This window comes from Fusarium falciforme, chromosome 4 (genome assembly GCF_026873545.1).
Source record: "Fusarium falciforme chromosome 4, complete sequence".
In the NCBI taxonomy this organism is placed as follows: domain Eukaryota; kingdom Fungi; phylum Ascomycota; class Sordariomycetes; order Hypocreales; family Nectriaceae; genus Fusarium; species Fusarium falciforme.
Window position 1 is genome coordinate 2598747 of NC_070547.1, and position 26465 is coordinate 2625211.

At 54.1% G+C, this 26465-nt stretch overlaps 6 protein-coding genes and 1 pseudogene across 7 annotated transcripts, besides 1 other annotated feature; 3 read left to right on the forward strand and 4 right to left on the reverse strand.

Annotated features, from left to right (window-relative positions):
* NCS54_00555000 (Hypothetical protein) lies at positions 1–2299 on the forward strand (the record flags this gene model as incomplete). Its single annotated transcript, XM_053151050.1, has 6 exons — positions 1–39; positions 743–1129; positions 1177–1411; positions 1461–1506; positions 1555–1703; positions 1779–2299. The coding sequence occupies 6 exons, from the start codon at positions 1–3 to the stop codon at positions 2297–2299; spliced, it is 1377 nt and encodes a 458-aa protein (XP_053007025.1).
* Positions 2300–2986: 687 nt separating this feature from the next.
* Positions 2987–6339, reverse strand: NCS54_00555100 (DNA mismatch repair protein; the record flags this gene model as incomplete). Its single annotated transcript, XM_053151051.1, has 2 exons — positions 2987–5535; positions 5586–6339. The coding sequence occupies 2 exons, from the start codon at positions 6337–6339 to the stop codon at positions 2987–2989; spliced, it is 3303 nt and encodes a 1100-aa protein (XP_053007026.1).
* A 2131-nt stretch (positions 6340–8470) lies between these two features.
* On the forward strand, positions 8471–12273 carry NCS54_00555200 (WW domain-containing protein; the record flags this gene model as incomplete). The annotated part of the gene is made up of 3 exons (XM_053151052.1): positions 8471–10995; positions 11043–11731; positions 11786–12273. The coding sequence occupies 3 exons, from the start codon at positions 8471–8473 to the stop codon at positions 12271–12273; spliced, it is 3702 nt and encodes a 1233-aa protein (XP_053007027.1).
* A 306-nt stretch (positions 12274–12579) lies between these two features.
* On the reverse strand, positions 12580–13504 carry NCS54_00555300 (Phosphomannomutase; the record flags this gene model as incomplete). The annotated part of the gene is made up of 3 exons (XM_053151053.1): positions 12580–12832; positions 12891–13348; positions 13403–13504. The coding sequence occupies 3 exons, from the start codon at positions 13502–13504 to the stop codon at positions 12580–12582; spliced, it is 813 nt and encodes a 270-aa protein (XP_053007028.1).
* Positions 13505–14923: 1419 nt separating this feature from the next.
* NCS54_00555400 (Hypothetical protein) lies at positions 14924–18076 on the reverse strand (the record flags this gene model as incomplete). The annotated part of the gene is made up of 2 exons (XM_053151054.1): positions 14924–15251; positions 15303–18076. 2 exons carry the CDS (start codon positions 18074–18076, stop codon positions 14924–14926), a joined length of 3102 nt encoding a protein of 1033 aa, XP_053007029.1.
* A 1179-nt stretch (positions 18077–19255) lies between these two features.
* NCS54_00555500 (Condensin complex subunit 2) lies at positions 19256–21912 on the forward strand (the record flags this gene model as incomplete). The annotated part of the gene is made up of 4 exons (XM_053151055.1): positions 19256–19350; positions 19404–19995; positions 20046–21620; positions 21676–21912. The coding sequence occupies 4 exons, from the start codon at positions 19256–19258 to the stop codon at positions 21910–21912; spliced, it is 2499 nt and encodes an 832-aa protein (XP_053007030.1).
* Positions 21913–23438: 1526 nt separating this feature from the next.
* On the reverse strand, positions 23439–25474 carry NCS54_00555600 (annotated as a pseudogene). Its single transcript has 7 exons — positions 25278–25474; positions 25191–25224; positions 24954–25133; positions 24847–24901; positions 24548–24781; positions 23696–24472; positions 23439–23635 (listed from the first exon to the last, which is right to left on the reverse strand).
* Positions 23439–25474: a sequence feature.
* Positions 25475–26465: the final 991 nt, after the last annotated feature.

Below are 26465 nucleotides of genomic sequence, written 5' to 3' on the forward strand. Positions count from 1 at the left end.
ATGGCTCGAGGAAGGAAGCCCACAAAGAAGGCTACCGCGGTAAGCACATCCTCCAAAAGCTCCCATTGACCTCCCATCTTTATCAACTCTGGTCCCTTCTCAAGTTTCATCCCAATTCTTCATCTCCACTTGCACAAGACTTGCTCTTTTTGCTATTCTACGTCTCGGCCTCTACCCAGCACACTCGTTTCCCCAGGTACCAGCCCTTTCCTGTTTTCACTCTGGGCGAAGAAGGACGCCTCGCATCCGAATTTTGTATGATCTTGACACCTCACTTGACCTCTGTCACATCCAGACAATCGTGCCTTCGATCGACGGGAAAGGCCATTACTGATCATGCGTTATTCCAGGACATGACTCCCGCGATGCCGACAGGCAATAGTGCAACCAACTCTGCCAATCGTCAAATCCCACTCCTCTGCAGCGTCTGCCCGGATGTTCCTCGATTCTCTGACGTGTCCCACTTGCTCACGCACATCGCGTCCAAAGGCCATCTCCACCATGAGACACAAACGAAGCTCAAAGCTCATCAAGACATTGCTGTTTCTGTTGTCCTTCGACGTTACGAGGAGTAGTACTCCCAGAATGGCATCGAGGCACTTCTGGTTCAGAGAATGAAGGCAAAGCAAGCGAAGGAGGACGCACGCAACAAACGGAACCGAGCAAATGTACCCGTACCTACACCTACGGCAAAGGTGGTTACCCGTTCTTCGCCATGGCACTTGATACTGATACCAGCTAGCAAACTAAGCGAAAGCTGAAGCAAGAGACCACTATGGGCCCCGAGGTCAAAATCGAGCAAGAAGCCCTGACGGCCGATTTCCCGCTATTCCCCGGTTTCTTCGACCACGACCAGGACGCTGAAGGCCAAGAAGAGTTTGCTACCGTGACTGATTCCCTATCCTTGAAGGGTCAGGTGTGGCCAGGAATGGGCAAGATGGATCTTGCCAATGACGAGATGAGACGCACTCGCAACCAGCGTAAGCCCAAATCTGTCATCGACAAGATGAAAAGGGCTTCTGAGGGCATCGTGCCAAATCAAGTCATCATGACGCCTGACTTCAAGGTAGAAAGGGTGAAGGATGTTTACGACGACAGCTCATCCCCTATCCCGGGTCAAGAGGAATCGGTACGCCCGTGCCCTTCAGATTTTTGTATTCGTACTGACCTTCTCAGACTCCACCACGCAAAGTTCCAAAGCCAAGGCGCAAGAAGGCCATGCCTCTTACTGAGGTTTCGGCCAACGTCCCTAAACAGCGGCGAAACACTGCCCGCGGTCTGAAATCTAACACGGGAAAGAGGGCTGAAGTCAAGCCAACGATTGAAGGCCAGGACGATTCTGGCACAGCCACTTCGCCATTCCACTTTCGACATGGTCACGATGTTTTTCGTGATGACGATGGACACTTAGGTACGTCTTGAACATAGCAATTCTTGCGAGATTCTGACTGTCGAGACAGGGCCGTTTGGTGGCCAGCCCCTTTCCTCTACTCTCAATGATAGAAGGTAAGTCTGCATTTTATCTTCCAAAAATGCATTTTAATATTTCAGTAGGTTTGATCTACGTGATCGACATGGAATGCGCTCAATGAGCACGACTCCCTCCAACCTTGTCTCTCCGACTCCTCTCGCGAGAGACCTCCCACGGCACTTTACCTCCAGGGATGGAACCAGTTCGCTTCGGCCAGAGTCGTTCCCACCGGGTATGCTTTTATTTGGCCAGCTTCCATTCTTGTTTTGGAAGTCGCCGTTCTTGAATCCAAACTAACTTTTCTCAGGCTCCTTCGGCCACATTGAAGCTACGTATGCGATGAAAGATGCAACCATCTACAATGCCTCGCCAAGACTTCCTTTCACCGTTCCTGCTCACAACCAGTTCCACGGGATTAACCAGGACCATTTTCGTTTCTCGTCAAACAACATGTTCCATATGAAACAAGAGGATTACGCTGGATCTATGGCCGGAGACTCAACTCAAGGGACTAACGACAGTCCCTTTACCAGCATTTCTGGCGTCAACCCCCTTTTTTCTCAAGATCGTTTGTTCTTGAACTCATACAATCAGGGATCTCCAAGTACATCGTTCTCCACGCTATCGTTCTCCCCAATCAACTGGCCTCGAGAGCGCTCACAGTCTGCTCGCGACGTCAAACCAGCCACACATCTTTGCGAAGTAATGGACGGAAATGACCTATGCGACGTGAAGACCCCAGGTCTTGATGGAGGCTGGCATTTGCACCCTTCCAATCATGAGCTGAATTTTCCAGATGGTTTGGCTTCAGAGGAGCCGCAAATCTAGTCTTTCAGGCCTTGATCAGACCAAGTCGGACATGATCGACCAGGGAGAGCCATGAAAGCACTAGCATATAACCGACTAACCAGCAAGGCACGGAGCAGAGGTTTCTTCGAAGCATAACCTCCCCGTGTGGTGCAACTTGGCACTGGACAACTTGACTGCCTCACTTGTCATTGAGGAGGTGAGTTATCTGCTCTTTTCCCAACGGCTTAGTGGTTAATCTTGGCACGCAACTAGAACTCTTACACTGCGATGTGCATGCATTTGACGGCCTCAATGCACCCAATTTTTACACAATTACGATCTTGACAGGCATACCTCTCGCGTTTGCCAGCCTGGAAGATACTATACGCGGACAAAGAACAATGGGACTTTCCTTTGACTTCGGGACGAGGCGAAAAGGCGTTACACTCACAAGGTTTTGGGGCGCCATGAGATATCTTAGCAGGACATGGGTTAAACAGCAGTACGATGGGCAAGGCAAACAACTATGGGTACTTTGGAGTTTGGGAGGACTGGAGGATTATTTTACATTGGAGTTATGGGGAGGAAACGAGGCGCAAGCATGTGGAATATCATGGGAGGGAGCAACTGCGTAAGTTAGTTAGACATATTGGGGTGCATTTCAATACCGAATGAAGGATGATTCCAAGGCTCCAAGAGTATTATTGATTGATTACTTTGATTACATTACAATTGTTCAATGCTCGATACAAGATGATCGAGCTGGTCTGGTCCATTATCCATCACATCGGACAGGGTGCGGCAGATACCCTTTAGGCGTCGCATTCTCATTTCTTGTTCCATTTGACTCGACTTGAGGGAAGCAACCTCAATAACCTTTTTCGGGATGCGAGCAAGTCTTGCGACGTTCAAGCCATAGGAGCGGTGGGCGACACCCTCACCAACCTCATATAAGAAGGTGACCTCCTCCTCACCATCGGCTCCCTTCTCAGCTTTGAACTTCATGTGGACGTTTTTGACACCATCGAGGCCCTCTGCGACCCGTGCTAGATTCTGATAGTGGGTAATAAATAGTGTCAAGCAGCGCGTTTCAGTGACGACATGTTGGAGAACGGCTTGGGCGATGGCAGCACCGTCGTGTGTGCTAGTACCACGACCCAGCTCGTCGAGGATGACCAGGCTCCGGGGACCGGCGGAGCGGAGAATGCGGGCCGTCTCGGAGACCTCGACCATGAAGGTGGACTCGCCGGCGAAGAGATTATCGCGGGCACCTGTACGGGTGTGGATGGCATCACAGAGGGTGAGGGAGAGGGCATCGGCAGGCACAAAGGAGCCAACCTGTGCGAGGAGGACAATGAGAGCAAGGGCTCGGACAAAGGAGGACTTGCCGCCCATGTTGGGTCCGGTGATGAGATGGGCGAGAGGTGATGGGTGTGCGAGTTTGGTGGAAAAAGGGATGTAGCCACCCTCAAGTGTGTGCTCGGCGATGGCGTGGCGCCCATTGGTGATGGAGATGGTAGGGTCAGAGGAGGAGGGGAGGAAAGATGGGCGAGAGTAGCCGGGCTGAGCGGCGACCTTGGAGAGGGAGAGAAGACAGTCGAGGGTTGCCAGTGCCGAGACGGCATCACGGAGAGGCTGGTAGTCTGCCGAAATAGCAGCGAGGAGGTCCTTGAAGGCCTTGTCGCAGGCAGCGGCCAGGGCTTCGCGATGCTGGTCGCGCTCGGTGATGAGGCGGAGGACCTCAGGGGTATGGAAGCGTGATAGCTTCTTGGTGCCCGAGATCTTGCTCCATGACGCCGGGACATTCTTGATGTCTGTGTTGGGGACCTCAATGAGATACTCGATGCCGGCGACGGTGACGTATTCGATCGTCTTCTTCTTGATCTTCTCAGCAGCGACAGCACGGTGGCTATCAAGCTCGTGCTCGACGTGGGCAATGCCCAGTTGGTGGTCTTGCATGTCCTCAGTCTGATACTCATCGCGAAAGAAGCCATACTTGTCATCTTTTCGAGCAGCGCCGAGATTGATCTGCTCTAGGTAGGAAATGACAGTGTCCAGGATCTGGGGGAGAGCGCAAATAGCATCGTTGAGGAGAGGAGAACTAAAAGGGGCGTCGGAAGGGGACTTGACAGTCGAGTAATGACTTGCGACCTTTTGGAGGGCCTGGAGGACGGAGACGAGTTCAGGGCGGGTGCATTTGCCGTAGTAGATACGGATGAGGCTCCGCTCGAGGTCCGTTTTGGCATTGGCCAAGAGGGCTTCCAGCTGGGCAACGGGTGCAGTAGATTGCTTCTCAAGAAGCTCTTCTACGGCGGCGAGGCGTCCTTCGAGAAGTTGCTGATCAAGCAAGGGCCGGCCTACCCACTTTCGAAGAAGCCGGTGACCAGGGCGAGTGATGGTTTTGTCCAGTGCCCAGAATAGACTGCCCTTTTCAGAGTGGTCCGTTGAGTTTCGATACACCTCGAGGCTTTCGAGGGTGGTGCCATTGATGAGCATGTGAGAACGTGTGCTGAAGCTCTGAAAGTACTTGGTGAGGTCAAAGATGTGCTCCAGGCCATACTCCTGAAGATGGTTGATCATGGCTGAGAGGCAGATAGTGACGGGTTCGGGCAGCTTCAGGACTTTGTCGAGAAGGGCGGCAGCAGTCTCATCTTGTGTGTTTTCCTTCAGCTTATCGGCGTAGAACTGGGTGACGTGCGAGTATGCTTCAGCGGCCATGGTCTTACCCCTGGGAACGCGCTCAACCCGACTTCGGTCACCAAAGACGTTGGTGCTGCTGCCCGACAAGTGCTGCACGAGCTTATCCGTGCCCTTGGTCAAGTCACCCACAATGAGAAACTCGCAAGGGGAGATGTGCAAGAGTCGAGTCTCAATTTCGCTCCGCATGAAACCATCTTCAAAGTTGTCGTAGATGATGTCTCCTGTGGCTGGCTGCACAGCAAGAATGCCGACATCAACCTTCTCGTCAGTGCCCCATCCCTTGGCCTTGGTCTCGGTTATACAGAGTAGGTAGCCGCCCGAAGGAGCACCAGAGCCACTACCCTGATCGAGCTCACCATTCTCATCGATATATGTGCCTTTGGTGTAGAGGTTGGTGAGTTTCCGGATGAAAGGCGTATTACGGTTGTCACCAGCCTTCTTCAGGGCAGCAGTCTCGATCTGACGGACGACTCCGACCTTGTGGCCTGCAGCGACTAGGCGCTTTGCGTGGACGGGAAGACGATGGACGGGGATGCTGGCTGAAGCAAAGCGATCCAGGTGTGCCTCTGACGGGTCTGTAATTGTTAGTATCCATGAACACAAGGGGTTGTTTAGGATAGCTTACGCTCGTCATATCGCATCTTTCCAGGTATGCAGACTATGCTCAGCTCCTTGGCTGCGATGCGAGCGTCTTCACCAAAGAACCGGAACTTGTAGCCAACCTCGACAATGAGGATTGTGTCCAAATGCTTCCTCTTGATGTCGAGGAACTGTATCTCCATGGGAGTCAGCTTCCCAGTCTTGGAGCCCTTCTTCTTGGTTTTTGTTTTTGGCGCCGCAGCCTCTTCCTCGTCTCCTTCGCCATCTGCATCTTCATCATCACCGGCTGGTGCGTCATCCTGGAGACGGCGTCGCCAGGCCATGGCGTCCGGGTGCCCGAGTTTCCTGACAAACTTTTTGTGTAGCTCATGTTGCCGTCGCTTCTCTTGCGCATCCTCGTCTTCCTCGGCGTTCTCTTGAGTCTTCTGAGTATCCCGTACACTCGAATCGTCGTATCGATATCGTTCCGTGCGTGGCCTGGAGGGTGATGATTGATTGGCCTTTGTTTCGGAGAAGAATGTACTTGATTCTGCATCATCTGCATCATCTGCTCGAGACTTTTTGAGGGCCTTCTCGGGTTGTTCGTTCTCCTTTTCCGTGTCTTCTAGCGGTCGTTTTCGTGATGGCGAGCCGGCATCTTTGCTCGAAGGGGATTGAGCCTTGGCTCGTGCCTCGCTCTCCTTCTGGAAGACGGCAGCTAGGCCATTGACGGTCTTGGGAGTGAAGAAGGAAGTGAGAGACTGCTGCTTCTTTGCTGCGGGCTTTGTGGCGGGAGCCATGTTGAAGACCAAGTTCCGTGGCCGTCGTGGCTGGCTTTGATATGGGGAAGTTGTTCACAGGAGTTGTCCCTGAAGCAGCGGATGGTGACGTTGGAGAAGCGCGTTCTGGCTGGCCGAGACGCGTTGAGTGGTTACGCGACCCACTTTTCTCGAGTCTGCTGGAACTTGAATCCATGGTTGCTTGCTTTTGTGAGACCAAGAGAACAAGGGCATTGTTTTTACGAGGAAATGAAAGGGATGGATTGGATCCCGATTAGTTGAGATCCGAACGATTCTGCACTTCAAAGTAAAATTTCCAGATTTTCCTACGTATTGTTGCAAGTCAGATAATACATGTTAGGTCTATTATGTGAGCTTCCGTCACTAACAGAGCTCCCATAACCTACTAAATATTTCGAGGAGGGACGGATGAAAGCTGAAATGATCTACGAAACAGCAAATCAAAGCTTCTTGGGTCTTCTGCTCTTTATCATTTGCATGCTCCAAGCTTTCTACAAGGGTCGGACAGGGGAAACGTCCACACCCCGGACAATCTTGTAACTGAACGTCAGGGCCATTATGCGGCCATAACTAATTATCCGAATGCCCTCTTGACATGTACGGAACCAACAGTCTTCAATCAAAGCTGTTGGCTGTTTTTGCTTGTTTCACTCTTATTGTCTTGTGGGAGCTTCACATGCTCACCAGGCCTGTTGAAGTCATGATTGGACGCATGTAAAGCCGTTACCGTTACGCCCAAATCCGTACGGATACACATGTACGCATCGACTCATTCCCGCCTCGAAGACACCGTGACTCCTCTCTGCGCTCGAAAGCCAGCTGTCTTGAGCTGCCAGGTGGGTAAATGCGAGCGCTGGTACTGGCTCCCTCCTGTTCTTGGCTCGAGGAGCTCAGCGCTTGCATCGAGGCTATGCTGGTGCCCATGATGGGTCAGAAGCCTCTCATGATGCACGGGTCTACCCCAAGTGATCCACACTCACCATCGCCTGGCCCCCAAACCCTGGCACTCCCCGAGACCCCGTTCTCTGGCCCGCTCTAGATCAAGCTCCCGGGCGCTTACAGGATTGGCAAATGGCTTGACGGGGCCAATCAGCGGCCGTTGTTTCTCATGGTGCCCGCTGAAACAGAAGTCGGGTCCCCATTTCGAGATGGATTCTTTTGCCGTGGTGACGAAGTATTGCTGTGCATGATCAAAGCTGGTTTCCTCTGTGCCCCTGGATGAGAACTTTTTTTTTTTTTTTGATAAATTTTGCGCAAGTTCGTGTCGTCTTGGCTAACATATCCGGCGGCTAAACGCTTGGTATCGTGTCATGCAGTTGAACATGCTGGGCTGTAAGAGCAGCGAGAGTATCATTCAACTGTCCTAATTCCATCGAGAAAGTTGTTAGCGAGATATTGGCCTTGATCCTTGCCCTCGCGTACTCACTGGTTCTTTATCAACTTTCAAGTATTGGGCCTCCATCTTTGCCACACCACTACGCTACAGACAAGCTCCCTCTCAGCTACTAACGTCACCCGCGCCCAAGCATCCCCGCCTCTCCCGCCGTACCTACCGGGGCCGTCTATCATATTTGAATGGCCAAAGCAGGGCACGGCGCTTGACCAGACAGACCCTCTCTTCCTCTCTCGTGTCCCCCTTCTCCTCGTCCACGTAATTTTTGTCTCCTTTATTGCTCCTTTTGTCTGCTTGCTTCATCTATCTGTCAGACTCATAGCGCTTCTGAAACCAATACATAAAGCTCTTGTTCCTGGCGCGACCGTTTCTGCGACCCGCTGGAGCTTGCCGAGGACCGCCCACGTCACTTGGCACCTGTCGCACCTACCTACTACGTACCTTCAGGCCTCACGCAACGCAACCCCGCCCAACCACCAAGACTCATCGCGACTCTGCGATTTGAAGGATTCGCCCTCACTCGAGCGAGTTTCGTCCAACGGCAATCCCTAGCGCCTCGTCATCTTTTATTCTTAGATACTCGATCTTGCGAAACGCTCGCCTCATACAGCCCTAGTGCGGCGTCTCGTCGTCCCCTGCCCTCACCGAGCAACCAACCCCGCGATACCTACCTGGGCACATACCCAGAAACCGCCTCACATTATACTGTCGCCCGCCCCGGCGCTCATCTAGGTCAAGATGGAGCGAAGTCGCGGTGTCCCGGACGAGGAGATGTTCCTCAACAAGCCTGCTCCCGACGACTGCGACAGCCCGACCATCGAGCCACTGCGTATCTTCAAACCCCAGAGCCCCCAACCCGCCAAGGACAGCAGGTCCTCCTCCTCCACCTTCAGATACCCGGCGCCTCCTTCGTCCACGTCTCCCATCTCTAAGCACTCCTTCCCTCTCCCTCCAGGTGCCTCGAGCTCTGCTGCCCCCCTGCCCTTCCCGGACGACGACGATATCCGTAAACCAACTCCAGCAAAGCCCTTTGGTTCAGCCTATAATGATACCAGCCCTCGTCTAGAGACAAGTCCCCAGGGAAAGAAGCCTGGTCTTGCCGAGCGAAGAGGTGCCGTCCCGAAGCCCATTTCTTCTCCAACAAGTCCCGATGCCGACCAGGATCTCTTTCAGCGTCCCATAGCAGATCATCACCGTCCGGGTTCCTCCAACGCCAACTATCCCAGCTACCAAAAGACATACTACCCACCACCCGGTGCCGCTGAGGCCCCTCAGCCCCCGGCGAAGACTGCCGTTGAGCAAACAAAGATGGATGGCTCAGGAGTGAATCGGTTTGCTTCAACCGCCTCGACCTCAACCACCCGGGCTAGCCGGGGTTCCCCTCCTCCCCCCGAAACCCCGGTTGAGGAGCCCGGTCATGTACCGGCCGATGCTATCGAGGCCCGGTATGCAGCCGCCGGTATTTCTGGCACTGCGACGCTCAACAGCCTCGGCGCCCCCAGCGCTGCCGCCACCCAGCGACTTGCCCAATATGGAAATCAACCTCCGCCTCAACGGCCGTGGACGCCGACAGAGTCGCCGGACCAGGCGCCATCCGGACCTCCGACTGTTTACCAGGGCATGAATGCCATTTCAAGTCCTCCCCCGACTAAAGTGTCGTTCAGTCCTCCTCCCCAGCCGCAACAGCAGCAGCAATACATGCCTCCACCACAACCCCAGCAGCAGCCTCAGCAACCCCAGCAACCCCAGCAACATCAGCAACCCCATGGTCAGGAACAAGTTAGTGTATTGGAGCAGGACTTCGAACGCATGAGCACAAACTCGCCGCCTCCTGCATACTCGAGCTTGAACACTGGCTCTGGCTCTTCCTATCCAAGTGAGAAACAGCGCCCTCAACAACAGCAACAGCCGCAGGCACAACAGCCACAGCCACAGCCACAGCAGCAGCAGCAGCAGCAGCAACACCCTGCACTCGCATCAGGCTCAACTCCTGCCCAGCAGCCGACTCCCAGCACATCGACACCACCCAAGAAGGCAGCGGCCGTGGCAGCAGCCGCAGCGACAGCGGCGACCGCAACTGCTGCTGCTGGCCTTGCCTCGCCCGCTCTCCAACACCCCGGCCACCCAGCATTTGCCAATGACCCTCACCCCGAGCAGAATGGACAAAGCTCGCAGCAAGCAACCGCGGCTGCTCAGCCCTTTGAGGCTCAAAATCCGGCTTCGCCTCCTCCCTTGCCTGAGGGATGGATAGCACATCTCGACCAGAACTCCGGCCAGTACTATTACATCCATCTCGCAACCCAAGCGACGCAGTGGGAATTCCCCAAGGGACCAAACCCCATGACACATGAGCAGGCCCCTCTGTCTCCCACGGCCTCCACATATGGAAACCCGCTGGGATCACCTGGCATGTTTGGCAAGCAGAATATGGCCTCGCCCATGTTCCCACCCCACACTCCAGGCTATGCCGAGAGTATCATGAGCGTGGCCGCTTCGGCTACTCCCACAGCTGCTGGATTCACAGGACCCCCACCCAGCGCTGGCGTTGACATGTATAGAATTCAGCCTACCAATGGCGTCTACTTTGGTCCGTACCTTCGATATGTCAACATGGATATTGAAAAGGGCCTGTGGCTTGGAAGCATTCTTGTCGTGACGGATGCTCCTCAGCCCCCGACAATCCACCTCCACTTGAGTATGGATCTATCACCCAATCCCAGACAGCTTCAGCCTCGTCCCATTTTCACGCACCAGAGGTGGAAGTTTTATAAGTATGATATTGAGCTCCCCATGTCTGAAACTGGTACCGAACGATGGACATACGCTGTCACGTCCCATCTGGGCTGCACCCGCTACGAGTTTGTTGTCGCTGGACGTCAAGAAACGAGTTGGCGTTTCATCGCACACTCTGGCAATGATTTCGCCTCCGGAACATCGCAGAACGAGCGTGCCAAGCTTGGCGGAGTCGGATTCATGTGGAAGGATGTCCTCCAGAAGAACGTCGAATGCGGTGGCTTCCACGTCCAGCTGGGCCTGGGAGACCAGATTTACGGTGATCGACTTTGGAAAGAAGTGCCTCTTCTTAAGCAATGGCTTGCCATGAGCGGCCGCGAGAACAAGAAGAATGTCCAATGGACAGCCCGCCACGAGGAAGACGTTTCTCATGCCTACTTCCACTACTATACCAGCCACTTTGATCAGCCATACCTGCGGGAAGCGTTTGCGCAGATCCCCCACATCCTGCAGATTGACGATCATGACATGTAAGTTCATTGCTTGTTTCTTTAGAGACTGTTTCTGACTAGTATAGTTTCGACGGATATGGTTCCTACCCTGATTATATGCAGTCGTCGCCCATGTTCAAGAACATTGGCCGAATTGCAACGGAAATGTATCTACTCTTCCAGCACCATACTACGGTTGAAATGCTGCGAAACGTTAGTACAGATCACGACATCTTCACAGTTACCGGAACGGGTTGGCACTTTGTCAAGTTCCTTGGACCGGCCGTGGTGGTTGTTGGCCCTGATTGTCGATCAGAGCGTACTCAGGCCCAGGTCATGGCTGGCCCGACCTATCAAGGCATCTTCCCCAAGGTCGCCACGCTACCTCCTAGTGTACAGCACTGTATCTGGATGGTCTCTGTACCACTTGTGTATCCTCGCCTGGATACGGTGGAGAGTCTTGCCAACACCATGGCCGTGGGTAAGAAGGCGGTCAACACAACGTACAACATTCTGGGCAAGGTGACAAGCTCAGTGGCTGGCGTGGTTGGTGGCAGAGAGGTTGTTGCCCAGGGCTTCTCGCAGGTCAAGAAGGCAGTTGGCAAGACGGGTCTCATGGGCAACGTTCTGAACCAGTTTGGCGAGCTTGATATCCAGGAGGTGCTCAAGGATATGTGGACGCATGACACCAAGGATCTCGAGAGGACCTACTTTATCCGAACGCTCCAGGGCATTGCACAGCAGAAGGGAATCCGAATGACCTTCCTTTCTGGAGGTATGTTGGCTATCCTTTGATACACACTGAGCATCCAAACTAACATGATTATAGATGTCAACGCCTCAGGAGCGGGACTGGTCCATGATCCCACTCACCCTGGCGACCACAAGACCATGTACCAAATCATCTCGTCGCCAATCGTGGCGGCACCACAGAGCAACTATGTCCTCAAGATGCTGCACAACCAGAAGACGCTGTATGTGCCACAGAATGGCAAGAAGTCGACGCATGAGGTGTCGGACACCAAGGAGGACATGATGGAGATCTTCCACACTGATGCCAGCGGTGCCGCGCGGGAGCTCAAGAAGCTCATGGGCCGCCGAAACTATGTCGCTGTCGTGTCCTATGACCAAGACGCCCTGGCGGCGCAGAGCCAGGCAGCCTTTAGCCCCAACCCAAGCCTGAACGGCTCACAGCACGGGCAGGGCCTGTCCAAGGTCAGCCTGGCTGTCGATTTCGTGGTGCAGGGTGACGGGGCCTTTACAGCGCCGACCAAGTATGGTCCCGTCATCATCCCTCATTTGGAGTATGGACGATGAGGGAACTAGAAGAGCTGGACGTTGATCTCGAGGAGGATGGAGTTGGTGACAGGTTTCGGCCATTTGATGTTGCACATGTAGCGGCTTATATGACTTGACGAAGACTTGTTTATACATTTGGATATACCTTGATGTTGAATACCTACCTATGGACATGACAATATCCCTTATCGCATGGCAATTGATAGATATTAAGAACAGTCAGTTGTTGAATATGTACGCAAATTTTGTATTTTCTTGGTCTCATGTCTATTGTATGTGTATGTGTGCTTTTGTTGCTTCTTACTCCAACACCAGCATATGTATCTAGAGATCAAAGAGCTCCTTGAGGATGCGGATGGTGTCCTCAGGGCCGGTGACGGAGTGTCCGATGGTGCGCGAGTCGGTGTAGATCTCGTAGTCGTTGCCGCCCTCGAAGGTCTTGTCGCCGAAGAAGTGGATGGTGTTGTAGGTGATGCCATCGGGCTTCTTGGCCTCGTTCTCGAGGTGCCTGAGGCAGTAAGTCTTGTCCCAACCAGTGGGGAAGACGTCGAAGGAGATCTGACCTCCAATGGAGAAGCTGTGCGGTATGTGTTAGCCATTGGGAACCTTGTCATGATGGGTTGAGTTTAGCATACGTGAGACCGAGGTGACCGAAGCGCTCCTTCAGAGCCTCGACAAACTTCTGGCGGACCTTGGCGTCCTTGTCAAATTTCTCAAAGTCGTTACGCTCCTGGGTGCTGGCGTTACGGCCGATGGGGCTGATGTTGATCATGCCGTTGCGGAACTCGATAAAGGTACCGCGCTTGACGGGGAGGTCGAGGTCGGCGATGTAGTGGAGGCAGAAGTTGGCGAGCTCCTTGTACTGATCCTCGCCGATCCACTTGATGAAGGTGTTGGACTCGAGGGGCTCGCCGAGCTTGTAGGCAGTGAGGCCGTTCTCAGAGAAGCAAAAGTCGAAGAGGGCGGTGACGGGCTGGCCAGCGGGCTTGCCCAGCTGCTCCTGCTGCTTGGCAAAGTCGGAGCCGCCGACGTAGCCGATGGAGCACTTGGCGCGGAGGTCCTGGAGGATCTGGAGAACCTCGGGGGAGGCGTCCTTTTGCGACTGTTAGCGACGAAGGAGGGCGGTGGAGGGACAAGCAGGGTGTACCAGGCGGGCGGGGGTGAGGGTGCCGTCGACATCGAAGAGGCAGATGGTGTCCTTGAGAGGACGCTCCGCGAGGGGAGTGTAGGAGGGAGGGGCGTTGGCCATTGTGAGATTTGTGAGGGCGATTGATGAAGGAACAAGGAAGAAGAAAAAAAATGGCACAGAATACCCAAAGTAGCTGGGTCAATGGTGTTGAGGAGGGGGAAGGGGTCTGAGGGGCAGCTGCGATGCAAGTGTGCGGGGCAACGAGGGAAGCTACTGTAATGTACCTTCTCTGAACGGGCAAGAGCTTGACCACGTCCGGACGTCTTATACTTGACTCTATGCAGCCTCTAACTTGGACCAAACATCAACATCAACAAGCGCAATCTGGCATCTTGAAGCCCATGACGAATTCATCTTGTTTCAACACTGGTCACGCGGGGCATCGATCACCTCGAAACGATGAATTATGCGACAGATCCTCCCTCACAAGACCACGTTGGCCCATTTACAGATATTAATCGCCCAAGCCACTCCAGGGGTTGCTTGACCGGACGACGGTAGAGAGTCATGTCGTGGAGGCGCAGTTGTTGAAGCGAGATGAGATTGACAAGATCTTGACTAGGAACGCGCCATTCGAAGCCATGAGGACAGCATGTCATGAAGAGGATGGTTCTTTGCTACCGTTCAGCTCGTCCCCTCCCTGACAGTCTTGTCTTGTTCAAGCTCAGCGGTTGAGTGCATAGGTACCTGGCCAGCCTTGTCTCTAGCTCTGCTCTTTGAAACAAACATCCACTCGAGGCTAATGCGTTATCAACAAGAAGCTTGAAGTAATCATGGGCCGCTGCAATTCGACCATCTTAATTTGTTTGCCCCCACTGCGATCTCCCGCAAGCGAAATCTCGGCCGCCTTTTTTTAAAGTGGGGTCCCCACCGACACCATCGGTGGACCGCTCCTCCGACCTCCGAACCGTTCGCAGACGACAAGTGGGCCCCTCACCGCCGAAGCCGCCTCGGTCAGCTCTCGGTGAGCGGCGCATCAGAAAATAGGCTCGCCAGCTGCCCGCCAGCTGTAGCACCCGCACCACGGGGGCAAGTATTATCATTGAATTCAATTCCCAATCTTCTCAACGAGAGCAGTGACGGAACTGGCAAGCGTCACGTTCCCGAGTTCTCGCAGAACTTAGTAGCGAGTGCTCTGATTCGACCCCCGCCCCGACTAACATTCTACGAAGCATGCTTCCTGACTAACTTTACACCGTAATTTGCTATATAAAATCTGCCATTTATCTTCTGCCATCTCTATAATTTTGCCAGTCAGACCTTATTTATCTTCGCAACCCTCGTGTCTTTCATCTTTTATTCTTCAGATCACGCTTCACCAGCCAAGCTAGATTACAATTTGGTGCCAGGCGCGCTTTTCCTCGTGATTGCCAACGTCAATTGAAGCAAATATATTCGTCGATTGCTCGAAAAGGTTCAACTACAGAATGTCGTCTATCATGATGCTATCAAGGCCATGTTGCTGAGGCCTATCCACAGTTACATCTCTCCCCACACACCAGTCAATTCAACAACTACATTCACAATTGTGCTCACTGTCCAGAGCGCGATCAGTCCCCATCCAATCTTCCGACTTAGAATCCACTTGTTCATCGGCACCACAATCAGCAGGCCCACAAGCATCACCAGGAGCGTGATGGCCGAGATCATAAGAGTCCCGCCGACCTGGATGCGATAAGGCTTGTATTTGATGGGATGACTGGGGTTTTGGCGGTGCTTCTTGTTTGCCTTTTGAATCATCATCATGGCGCCGCCGATGCCGATGCCCAGCAGGATATTCAGCATGGGGCCTCCAAAGCAGGCAGACCTACAAAGTCATTGTCAGTTGTGCGCTTCAAGAGACTGGAACAATACTTACAAAGCCATGACGGGGTATCCAAGCCTCGCCACCGTGATGTCGGCGACTAAATCTCCAACGCTGTTTCCAGCAGCAAAAATTGTAAGTCCCAACAGAGCTTCCGAGATGTTGAGGATGACCCCAACTGTTTTCAGGACTCCCACAACTTCGCCCGCAATGGTTGATATCCAGGCTATACTGATGATGAATCCCATGAAGCACAGCATATAATGATACTTCGGGGGTCTCTCCTCCGTCGTAAAGAGGACAAGAATACCCAGCAGGATAAGCGAGGCGAGGAGCGAGTACATCACCATTCGGACCAGAACCTTGTGAGGATTGTCCCAGTCCTCCAGCATGTTAGCCCAGAGAACGAACACGGCGAATTGGGGTCCAGTGAAGAGTTGGAGCGCCACAAGCCATCGATTCCAACCCGTGCAGTCATTCTTGACACTGCTGGAGGACGGGAAATCGGATGCTGGCTTTGTCACGATGGCCGGAGGACCCAGTGAGAAATGCGAATCGCCCACAGGTTCTCCCTCTTCGGCGTGTGTGAACGGAGTGGTAGCAGAAGAGGCGATGTAGCTGTTCCCACGGCTGTGGAGGGTATGCCTACGGTAACGCTCCCACTCCGACTCTGGCTCTATCGCCGCATGTTCGATGGACACAGGCGGAGCCATATGTCCAATGCTTGGGTTATGATCGTGGTGGTGAACACTGTGGTCAAGGAGCGTGTCCAGAATGGACAAGTCGTCATCTGTTGTCTCAGAGTCGACAACAGGTAGAGTCGTGACCAGAAGGAAGATGCTGGGCACAGAAATGGCGCTGACGAACTTGTCCCAGGCCGTCTTCTCACTCCATCCCTGCAACGTGGGAAATAAAGTTGCCAAGAGGATATGCGGAGGTGGCAGCACAGCATATGGCCACCATCTCACAGGACGACTCGGCGATACCGCCGTCCGCTGCAGATCTGCAAACGGTGTTTCACGGCTTACCGCAGCTGAAGGCGTAGTGCCGGGTGAGACAGCTCCTGGAGACAAGAACTCGCTGGGTTCAGCTTGGTAGTTGGGTGTGAGCAAAGCGGGTGAGTCGGTGTACGTGGGGAAAGGGCTGTTTGGAGAAGACCTATCACTGTAGCTGCTGCGACGACTGGGAATCTGCAACTCGAGCTGAGGAGCGAGCAGTTTGTTCTGGTGATCCTCAGCTGGAGCATCATCAGTAGTCCCGCTGGGGCCGACAGGGGGAGGAGCCAAGTTGCCTCCGACGGTGTAAGACGGACTCGGGCTTGGTGATCGCGTTCCGCTGGTGTTCGATGGAGGGACAGATAGGTTGCCGTCGCCTGAATCACGGCTACCAGGCATCAGCAAATCATGATGGATTGAAGGCCCAACCGGCTGGTCCCCTGAGGAGAGGGCTCTGTTTCTCCTCAGTTCATGGTCGGCGCGCGCGGTAGCGAGCAGACCATCAGAGCGGGAGTCCGGCATGGTCGTCGTAGTCACCCTCCGTCTGTGGTGGACATGATGATCAGAGGAGCTTCTCTCTGGGATGGGCGCCAGCTGCAGGTTGCCCTCGCGCTGCAGCTGGGCGAGAGCGGACCGGAACTCGAGCGCACCAACCAGACTCGGCCTGATAGGAGTCAAAGTAGGTCTCCTGCCAGGTCTAGTCCGAAGGACTCGCATGCTGCTGGCGACCTCGGCGGCGACCATTCGGTCATGGTCCTCACTCGACGTGTCACTCAACGACTCTGGCTCCTGGCCCTCGATCTCGATCCTAGGCCCAGTCTCAAGAACTGAAATATCGAGCGGAGTAGACTGCGAGGTGCCTGGGCCGGACCCAACCTCGTCAGGATCGTCCCGGTACGGCTCGCCAGCCAATTCATCTCCAGAGTGGCCAATGGGCCCGTAGACGTGGCTGCGCGCCTCCCCCTCTCTGCGCTGCCTCCGCTTCCGCCTGGTTGAGTACCAATGCCAAGTCACAACAGTGATCACGTAGATGGTATAATAGCCGATCATGAGCCAGCACTCCCACAAGTGCAAATGGCCGTCGGCCAGAAAGATGGTAGTAAAGACAACTGCAAGAATAAAGAAGCAAATGTCGCGAGCGTACGTCTTACGATCGACGCGAAACTCTCTGACAAGAGCCATGGAGCCTGCGACAACACCAGTGATGAAGCTGGCGGCGCCAATAAGCTCGCCAACGGCCATGCTGGCGCTGTTGGAGCCCATGGCAGCAAATGTGCTAAAGACATCTGGGGAGCCATTTCCAAAAGCGAGGAAAGTGACACCAGCCAGACTCTCGCTCAGGCCAAGAACTGTTGCAATTGTGCTCAGATTGACGCTGAAGAAGTCGCTCGCAGCTATGCCGATAGTGGTGAAGAGGAGGCCCAGCCATATCACGAGCAAGCTGAATGCGATGGGTTGGATATCGGCGAAGGCGCAGTAGTAGAGGTCGAGGTAATGGATGAGGCCGGCATCGTCGTCGGCGCAATACTGCCTGACAAAGGCGCACTTATCCTGAGCTTCGTGGACGTCATTGCATTCGGGGGCTTCGAGCGAGGAGGAGCTGCGCTTGAAGAGCAGAGTTTCGGCGGGGGTCGTGTCGCTGCGGGAGGCGTAACGCGCGGCGGTCGTGTGCGATAGGAAGGAGTATGCCGTAAGGAGCGAAAGGATCAGGATTGTAACGTAAAAAGGGCGAGACTGCAGGCGGCTGCCTCTGAGGAATCGGTTCGAGCTCGGATTGCGGCCCTTGGCCATTCCGCTGGGGCGGATGGTCCCACGAGGGGCTGTCATTGTCATGCTGTAACTGCTGTCGACATGTTATACCGCGATAGCTGCCGAGGCCATCCTCACTCGGTGACCGAGGAAGGGGAAAGGGAGAAAGAAGCTCGGGAGTTCAAAGAGATGTGCGTGTTAGTGAGGGAGACGGATGTAGGCGGGTCATATGGGGACGGGAGACTAGGGAAGATGCTGTAGATTAGGTAGGTAGCGAAACCAAAGTATCATGACATATTACGTCCTGTCCACGTCGTGCCTGCCTCGGGCTCGGATTTGAGGAGCGTCCCATAGAGTTAGTTACAGCACAGTCTCTTCCCCCCGTCGATATCCCACGCCCAAAAGCGGGCAGAATCCAAGCTCGCAGAGACTTGGCGTCCCCGTGTGACGGGTCCATTTCGCCTTATTCCGTGACGACAACCTTAGGTACTCCGAGGGAGGCCGCCGGCGGCGACCAATGGAAGGCCGCGCAGCGGAGATTAGCCGGCTCTCGCCACAGTGTGGCCCAGCCCTCCAAGAGTCTTGGAGAGGAACCGCTGGCTTCAGCGCGGCCTCTCTAGCCCACTTTAGAGTTGGCAGTGACAGACTGGCACAGTGGCACTCGCTCACAAGATCAGCAGCCACTCTTGATCAATAGAGATTCGGCTACAAATCATGCGCGACGCTGATGCAACCTGGCTCAAACACAATGTCCAACGTGCTTGGCTTTGGCGCTGCCACGTGCTGATTGGGGGCACTTTGTTTTTATGCAGACATGGGGCAGGGGTACAGTACGTAGTACTCAACGGGCCTTCCTGCCTTGGCAGCCCTCCGTTATTCTCCGTTTCGGACGGAAGGTGCGTGATGATGGGAGGGGAATTCAATTCCTCCACCGCCTGTTCACCGAAAAGGCACCGAAGGGTTGTACCTGTCACCCCGCTCAAGGTACCCGGCCGTGTACTTGCCGTGGCTGTGGCTGTGGCTGTAGCTGTGGCAGTTGAAGAATCTCAGCCATACTTTATGCCTGATTTCCAAGGCCTACTTCCCGTCCCTCCACCACCTACCTAGTTGGCCCAAACCTTACCCCACGAACCCATACAGTAGACGCCGCATTTATTTTGTTTACTTTGGCAAGGGGGGTCCCGCAACACCACGACGACGACGCGCCAGGCCTCGTCGAATCCAGCCTTCTTGCCTTCACAATCCGCGCAAAAGACTCCAAAAATGCCTCGCGTTGCTCAAGTTCCCCGTACGGGGAGTGCCAGATCCAATACTGGCTCCAGCGCTGCCTCACCTTTCAAGACGGCGTCGCCCATCAAGTAAGCCCTCACCGAACATCCCATAGCAACCGCGATGTTAACGCACTCCCCAGGATCCCTCTTAACGACGATGTCCACGAAAAGGGCCAACGCATGAGCTCCAGGCGAGCACTTCAAGAGAGACAGTTCAACGAGATCAAAAAGGCTGCAACCCCTCGCAAGGTCAGCCTCCGCCGCGACGACATGGAGAACTCCCCAGGAGCCGATCCCCGCACTCCCCACGGCAGCCGGAGCATCAACATTGACGATGACGAGGGCTTTGTAGTAGGCGGAACTGCGGTCACGCCTATGAAGCGTGTCCCGATTCTCGCCAACTTTGAAGAGTGGATGAAGATGGCGACCGACAACAAGATCAATGCTACAAACTCGTGGAACTTTGCCCTCATCGACTACTTTCACGACATGTCGCTCTTGAAAGAGGGCGACGGCGTCAACTTTCAAAAGGCCAGTTGCACCCTGGACGGGTGTGTCAAGATCTACACAAACCGAGTCGACAGTGTCGCAACCGAGACGGGCAAGCTGCTGAGCGGTCTTGCCGATAGCAACAATGCCAAGAAGAAGGACCGGGATGGTGAGGAGGGTGAGGAGAGCGACGAGGAAGAGCTGGATGAGAATGGCAACGTGAAGAAGAAGCCCAAGAAGAAGGTAATGAGGAGATCCTGGCGCTCTCAATGGCTCATGCTGACGTTTCATAGACACAACGATCATCCGAAGCTACCTTGGCCCCCTCTTTCAACTCATTACAGCTCAAGAAATTTGAGCTAGAATTTGCTGTTGACCCCCTTTTCAAGAAGGCCTCTGCCGACTTTGACGAGGGCGGTGCCAAGGGACTTTTGCTAAACCATCTCATGATTGACTCACAAGGGCGTATCGTTTTCGACAGCAGCGACGACTCTGGAGACGCCAACACCCTGGGGAAGAAGACGAAGTCTGAGGAATTCGGCGACGAGGAAGATGAGGAGGCCGAGCAACAAGAGGAGGAACCTATCGAGGAAGAAGAGGAGGAAGCTGATGTCGAGATCGATGTGGGGGCTCTGGGAGCCAAGTTTATTCCCGACTTACAACGGCTCGACGAGCTCGACGTGTGCCCTTCTCTCAAGACTTTTGATCTGGGGGATCCCTCCGGATCTATGGATATCCCCTTCCTGAAGGCACCCGAAGACTGGAGGCAAGATCAAGACAAGGAGAAGACGCCAGGCGCTCTTGGTGATATCTCCGGACTGGTCATCGACGGAGATGCCCCTGCAGGCTTTGATGACGACGACCTCGGACTAGGCTCCTTCGATGTGGTGGGCGAGGTCGCTTTCGGTGAGGGTGGTGAAGCTTGGGCCCGAGAAGCCGCCTTGGAACCGCAGATGCGAGTGTACGACGCTGGTCTCGGCGAAGAAGGTGGTGACGGGGAAGGGTTTGATGACAATGGAGAGTACGTGGTCTCGATGACCAGCGCGCAGAAGGCGGATAAGATGCACGAAGACATCCTCGGATTCTTTGACCAGGCATTGCAGAAGAACTGGTCAAGCGCCGAGCACTGGAGAATCCGGAAGATCAAGGATGTCAACAAGCCTGCGGGCGAGACCAAGAAGCGCAAGGAAAAGGAGCCCTTCGAGATTGACTTTGCCGCCCCTATCGACTCTCATGCGTGGGATGTCCTATACACACAGGCTGCCAGCAACTCGACTATCAGCATGCCGAAGAAGGACTGGAAGTCCAAGTCGCGCAACCTCCTTCCTGACGACAAGCACTTCAATTCCAAGTCCCTCCTGAACTTGTTCTTGAAGCCCAAGGCCCGAATGGGCAGACGACGGACTGGATTTGGCGCTCGGGCCGGTGGCTTCGGCAACACTGCCCAGGACAACCAGCCCGAAGGAGAGATGGACGAGGCGTTCTGGGCTAAGCAAAAGGCGCCTATGCAGAACTCGGACGACACAGCGCTTCCGCAGGGTGATTATGACGCCAACTTCTTCCAAGATGACGGCATGCCATTCCCCGGTGGTGATCTGGACGACGACGACGATCTCGAGTTTTCAGATGCACGGGAGCATTTCTCACCAGGGGTGGATGGCCCGGCTGGCCTGACAGAGGGTGGTGGTCTCACAGCTCTCCTCGGCGGCGAGACGGTGACGAATACTGGAGCATTCGGAACAACGCTGGTCACTCAAACAAGGAGGGTGCGGCCAGAGTACGTCCAATACGCAAGAGTGGCCAAGAAGGTGGACGTCCGAAGGCTCAAGGAGGAGATCTGGAGGGGCATGGATATGGAAGCTCTCGAGGTAAGTTTGCAGGTGCAACTAATAACTTGGACACCAGACTAATGCTTGACTGTAGAAACCTGCCGAGACCCCTGCCGAGGCAAACCAGGATGAGCCTCTCAAGTTTACTTCGGTCATGAACAACCTGCAATCGGTGTATCCCAAGCCGGTGATGGACGATATCTCGACATCATACTGCTTCATCTGTCTACTGCACTTGGCCAACGAGAAGGGTCTGGTGATTGAGAAGACAGCCGACCTGTCAGAGTTGGAGATCCGCAAGGACTGGACGGCAGAGATTGTGGAAGAGTAACTGAGCAGAGGAAGGAGGGGGTAATTGTACTTGTGGTTGCGCAGCGTCTTTGTTTGTTGTACATAAAGTCATGGCAGGCAGCGTGCGTGTGGTGTTGGGCATTGGAAGTCGTGTGATGATTGATATCCAGGCGTTGGGGAGAAGGTCGACGGATGGATGGAATGGTGCAACAACATCCGATGAGAGGATACGATGCAACGACACGGGCATGAATGAGATGGGAATGGATGAAATTAGATGGTTTCTGTTTTGCACTTTGACGGTCTGAGTGTTTGGCTCTTGTGAAGTTGAATTCTGTATCTTGAAGTGACAGACTCACAAACTTGGAATCCCCTCATGGTGGTTCTCGTCTTGAATGGCACGACCATACGACGGCATAATCAGATGGTATGGTACAGTGGCACCAGGGCAAGCCATTCCCCCCCCCCATCCAAGCTTCAATGACTTGACGTCGTATGGATGGATGGATGGATGGATGGAGAGAGGAGAGAGCAGGACCCCACGATGGACGTGAATGGATGGGAAAGGACCCTTGCCCCTCCCTCCTTTCCCCAAAAAGGTGCCAACATTAAAAAAAAAAAAAACGTGGCTGCGCCATGACGTCCTGACGGATTGACAATTGGACCCTTATGACGAAGTGGGAAGGAAGGAACGAAAGCCTCACTCAAGGTTGTGTGTGTGTGTGTGTGTGTGTCGGGGGTAGGAAAGAGAAAGGATAAGCCAAGGCTGCCGTTACTTTTAACACGACATGATCCCCTCCTGTTCCTCTTCTCTTCTATTCTCTCTTTTTAATTCTCTCCTCTCTTTCCTCCTTTTACCTGTATTAATCGTCGCCCCCCTCTTGTTTCATGTCACTGCAAAAGGTCCCTCGCCGCAATGTGCTGCCCGGTGGTCTGATGCTTTCTCACAACCTTGACCGACCACACACAGACACAAGCGCAGATCTCTCGCCTTCTGTCAGATTCGTTTCGTTTATTGTTGCCTCTTCATTTCTTGTTTGTGTCCTGCTTCTAGTCCCTTCTTTTCCTACTACAAAAAAAAAACAGGATTTCCTCTCTCACACACACATTCACAAATACGCAGGCATGACAGTATATATAATGTCGTCGTTACCCAAACCCAGCCAACCTTGCTCAAAATATGCCACCTTCCATCCGTACTGTACTGTACTGTACGACTGACAGTCCAGATATCCTTTTTGATCCCTTTACTTTGGGATCCATACCAGAGCCCGAAACGCCGAAGCCCACGCACGACTGCACGCACAATCGAGTCCGCAAATACTCATCCATACCAACCGGCCACCCATTACATACATATGCGTACCGTACCGTACCGTACCGCACCACCACCCGCCAATGCCCAATCTCATTCAGTAGGTTACATGATAATCCGTGGGTATCCAAGAAGAAAAAACACACAAAGCTATCTCTCTCTGGGTGAGAAACCTATTCCCACGCGGGAACCTGCCTGCCATTGTGGACTGGACCGTCGATCCATCCGTCGCATGCACTCGTCCTCAAGTCTTATCTTCGGTCGTCTCGTTCATGTCGTTCAACCAGCTCGCCCGCTCTCAGGAGAACGCTCATCCCATCGAGTCGAGGTCTGATGGAGTGTTCCTGGATGGGGGCCACCAGGTCGGGAGCTGGTGTCATCAACACGTCGGCATCCCCTGTTGGTTCTGCCCTGCCAAGCAGCCCAGTGGGTGGCAGAGGACGGAAGCCTTGTGAGCCGAATTAGCTTGACCTCCTGACGAACTCTACACATCGCGAGGATCAAGTACCATATCCCCTAGGCACGGCCCCATGCCCGAAAGGCGGCCGTGTTAGGTCTGTCGGGCTTGGACTGACTGCGCCAGTGCCAGAACCAGGCGAGCCCCGTTCAAAGACTGCGGCTGTAGTCACGGCCGGAGTCGGCATCGTTTGGTGGTGCGAAAGGAGAGCGTGTATCGGTAGCGGTCCCTCGCCGGGCGTCCGTGCAAAGCTGTTTGCTGGGCTGATCGATCCAACGCTGCTGTTGGAGGACTGTTCGTTTCGGAGCAACGGTGCTCTCACCGGCGCTGAAGGAAGCACATTCGGAACCTCCGGTACCGATCTAGGATGGTTGGCGGCGACGAAGCTCGACGAGTACGGGTTACCCTCGGATCCAGTGGCAGCCGGCATGGCTTTCCTACCATCATCGAGCATGTTGGACAATGATGGTAGGTGTTGATGAGATGGGCCACCTTCTCGCCACGAGGACTGACGCTGAGGAGGCTGCCGGTGCGAATCTCGTGGGCTACCGCTGTCGTAGTGAAGGATTCGTGGTGATGACATGGTGTCGTCGTTCGAATTTGCTTGCGACGGTAATGTCGGTGTCGTTGACGAGTGTTGCGATTCGGTCACCGATGCGATCGAATTCAGCCTCTCCCGTCGGGATGGAGGCGGCTCGCTCCCCTGAAGCCTCTCGCTACCACTTCCACTTGCACTCGACGTGTTGCCGCCGGGCGTCATTGTGCTGCTGCTGCTTCCATGCCGTAACCGGACAGAGTCCAGCTTGGGTCGTTTTGATGCATCGTTGACTAACCCGGGACAACAAGTCAGCTTCATGAACTATCTCAACAGTATCTGCATCTAGTGCTGCTCTGGCTACAAACCTTGAGTTCGCTTGGCTTGCTTCTCTTTGAACTCTTGGAGGTATTGCATGTACTTCCTGTAGTCGGCCGTCTTCTTGTACTCCATCAAGTCTCGATGGTACTTTTCTTTGTCGGCATTGGCCTGGCTCTCGTACGATTCCTTCTCAGCCGCTTCAAGGTTCTGCCAGTTCTCTCCCACAAGCTTAGCGATTTCTGTGAAGCTGAGGTTTTGGCTCCTCAGGTCTTCTCTCATTTCTATACACAACCTCTTGTCAGCACTTTGCCATTACAGACAAGTGTCTTGCTCAGTGGTGACTTACTATTGGAGAACAGCACATATGCAGAGGGGGGTCTCTCTGGGGCATTTTCATCAGGCTGATTATTCGTTAGCAGAGAACTCGACGAATGAATCCTTGTCCCAGTTTACCTTCGGATGTCGTCGATACTTTCGTTTCGCAACCCCCTGCCCCTCCTGGTGGCTTTCCGGCCGAGGAGGTTCTGGTGGGACGCCTTCAGGCTTGACTTCTTCGCTTGTTGGTCTTACTGGTGTTACCAATGATGCCGTCGGGGAGATGCCTCGAGCATTGGCAATCCTTCTCTGGAGTTTCTATCGCACAGTCCGTATTAGCAACCCGACCCAAGTGGGCAGCAACGGCAAACATACCCTTCGATGGCCGAGTTTGACACCCAAGGCATCGCTAAATCAACCCTATCAGCGCAAGTCCCGAGTTCGAGTCCGAGTTGAACTCACAGGTCTGACTCCTGGATGTCAAGGATAATGTCCCACTCATCAAACCCCTGCTCGACAAATGTGTCAAGATACTGGGTCAAGCCCAACTCGCCAAAGATCTTTTCAAGATCGGAAGACATGCAGCTAAGCTGGAAAGTTCCGGGGAACCTCCCTCCAAAGACAACCGGTTTTCTTGCTTTGATTGGTGCCAGGATGACGACTTAACATCTATCCGGATGTGGATGAATGGGATAAAGAGGTGGCCTGCAAGCCAGGACGAGTTTTGCTGACAGCTGAACTGACGCTCCGGTGGTGGGACGTTCACGTTCGCTCAACAGCTGCGGCACGGCACCTGTGAGTGGCTGAGATGGCAGGAGATGTCGGATAAGTAAGTGGAGGGTTTATGTCTCAGTTGTGTCGGTGGATGGGCTAGCTGAATCTTGGTGAGTGTCCTTTCAGGGCTGCTGACAAGGCGATGTCAGTGTTGGGTTGAAATGGGTCGTGCAGTTGCCAGTCGACAATGTGGATCCTGAGACGCGGGGTCAAGTCAGAGTTATGGTGGACTGATGGTGTCGTTCCTGGTTGACCGAGTCGGAAAGAAGTTGTTGTCGGAGACAGAGATTGCTATATGGCTCTGGGATATGTAAGAATGATATGCCTTGTTGGACAGAGAGATCTGGGGAAGGGTATGTGTGTTTGGCGCCTCTGGGGGCAATGATCAACGTTGTGAAAGTTAGGTTGGGATGTGGTACAGGAGACCTTGGAGAAGTGCGAGAGAAGGCTGTCATGAGCTCAGGGATCTAGAAGCATATGACATGCTAATTGGTCTGCAAGAGAGGTCGTGGGAAGGGGAATGACGAGGAGAACAGGAGTCACCTACAGCACAAGCGAGAGAAATGGAGTGACGCAGAAGGTGAGAGGAGGTAAGTGAGGAACTACTACAGGCGTAGTATGACGATCCCTGGAGCCGGGGAGAGTTGGGACAGATGACGGGCGTGTGTTAATGGCAGAGCAATTGACATGCCACCACAACCAGCTAACTGAGTTGAAAGAGGCCAGGCAAGCGTCGACGGGAGAGCGGGAGGCGGAGGACAACCGAGCAGAGGTAGGAATGATTTGAGCTTGCGAGTGAGGGAGTGAGTGGATGGATTGATGGATGGATGGCGGACAGATACTGGCACCCCCAGAGTTTGTAGAGGCAGGATCGGA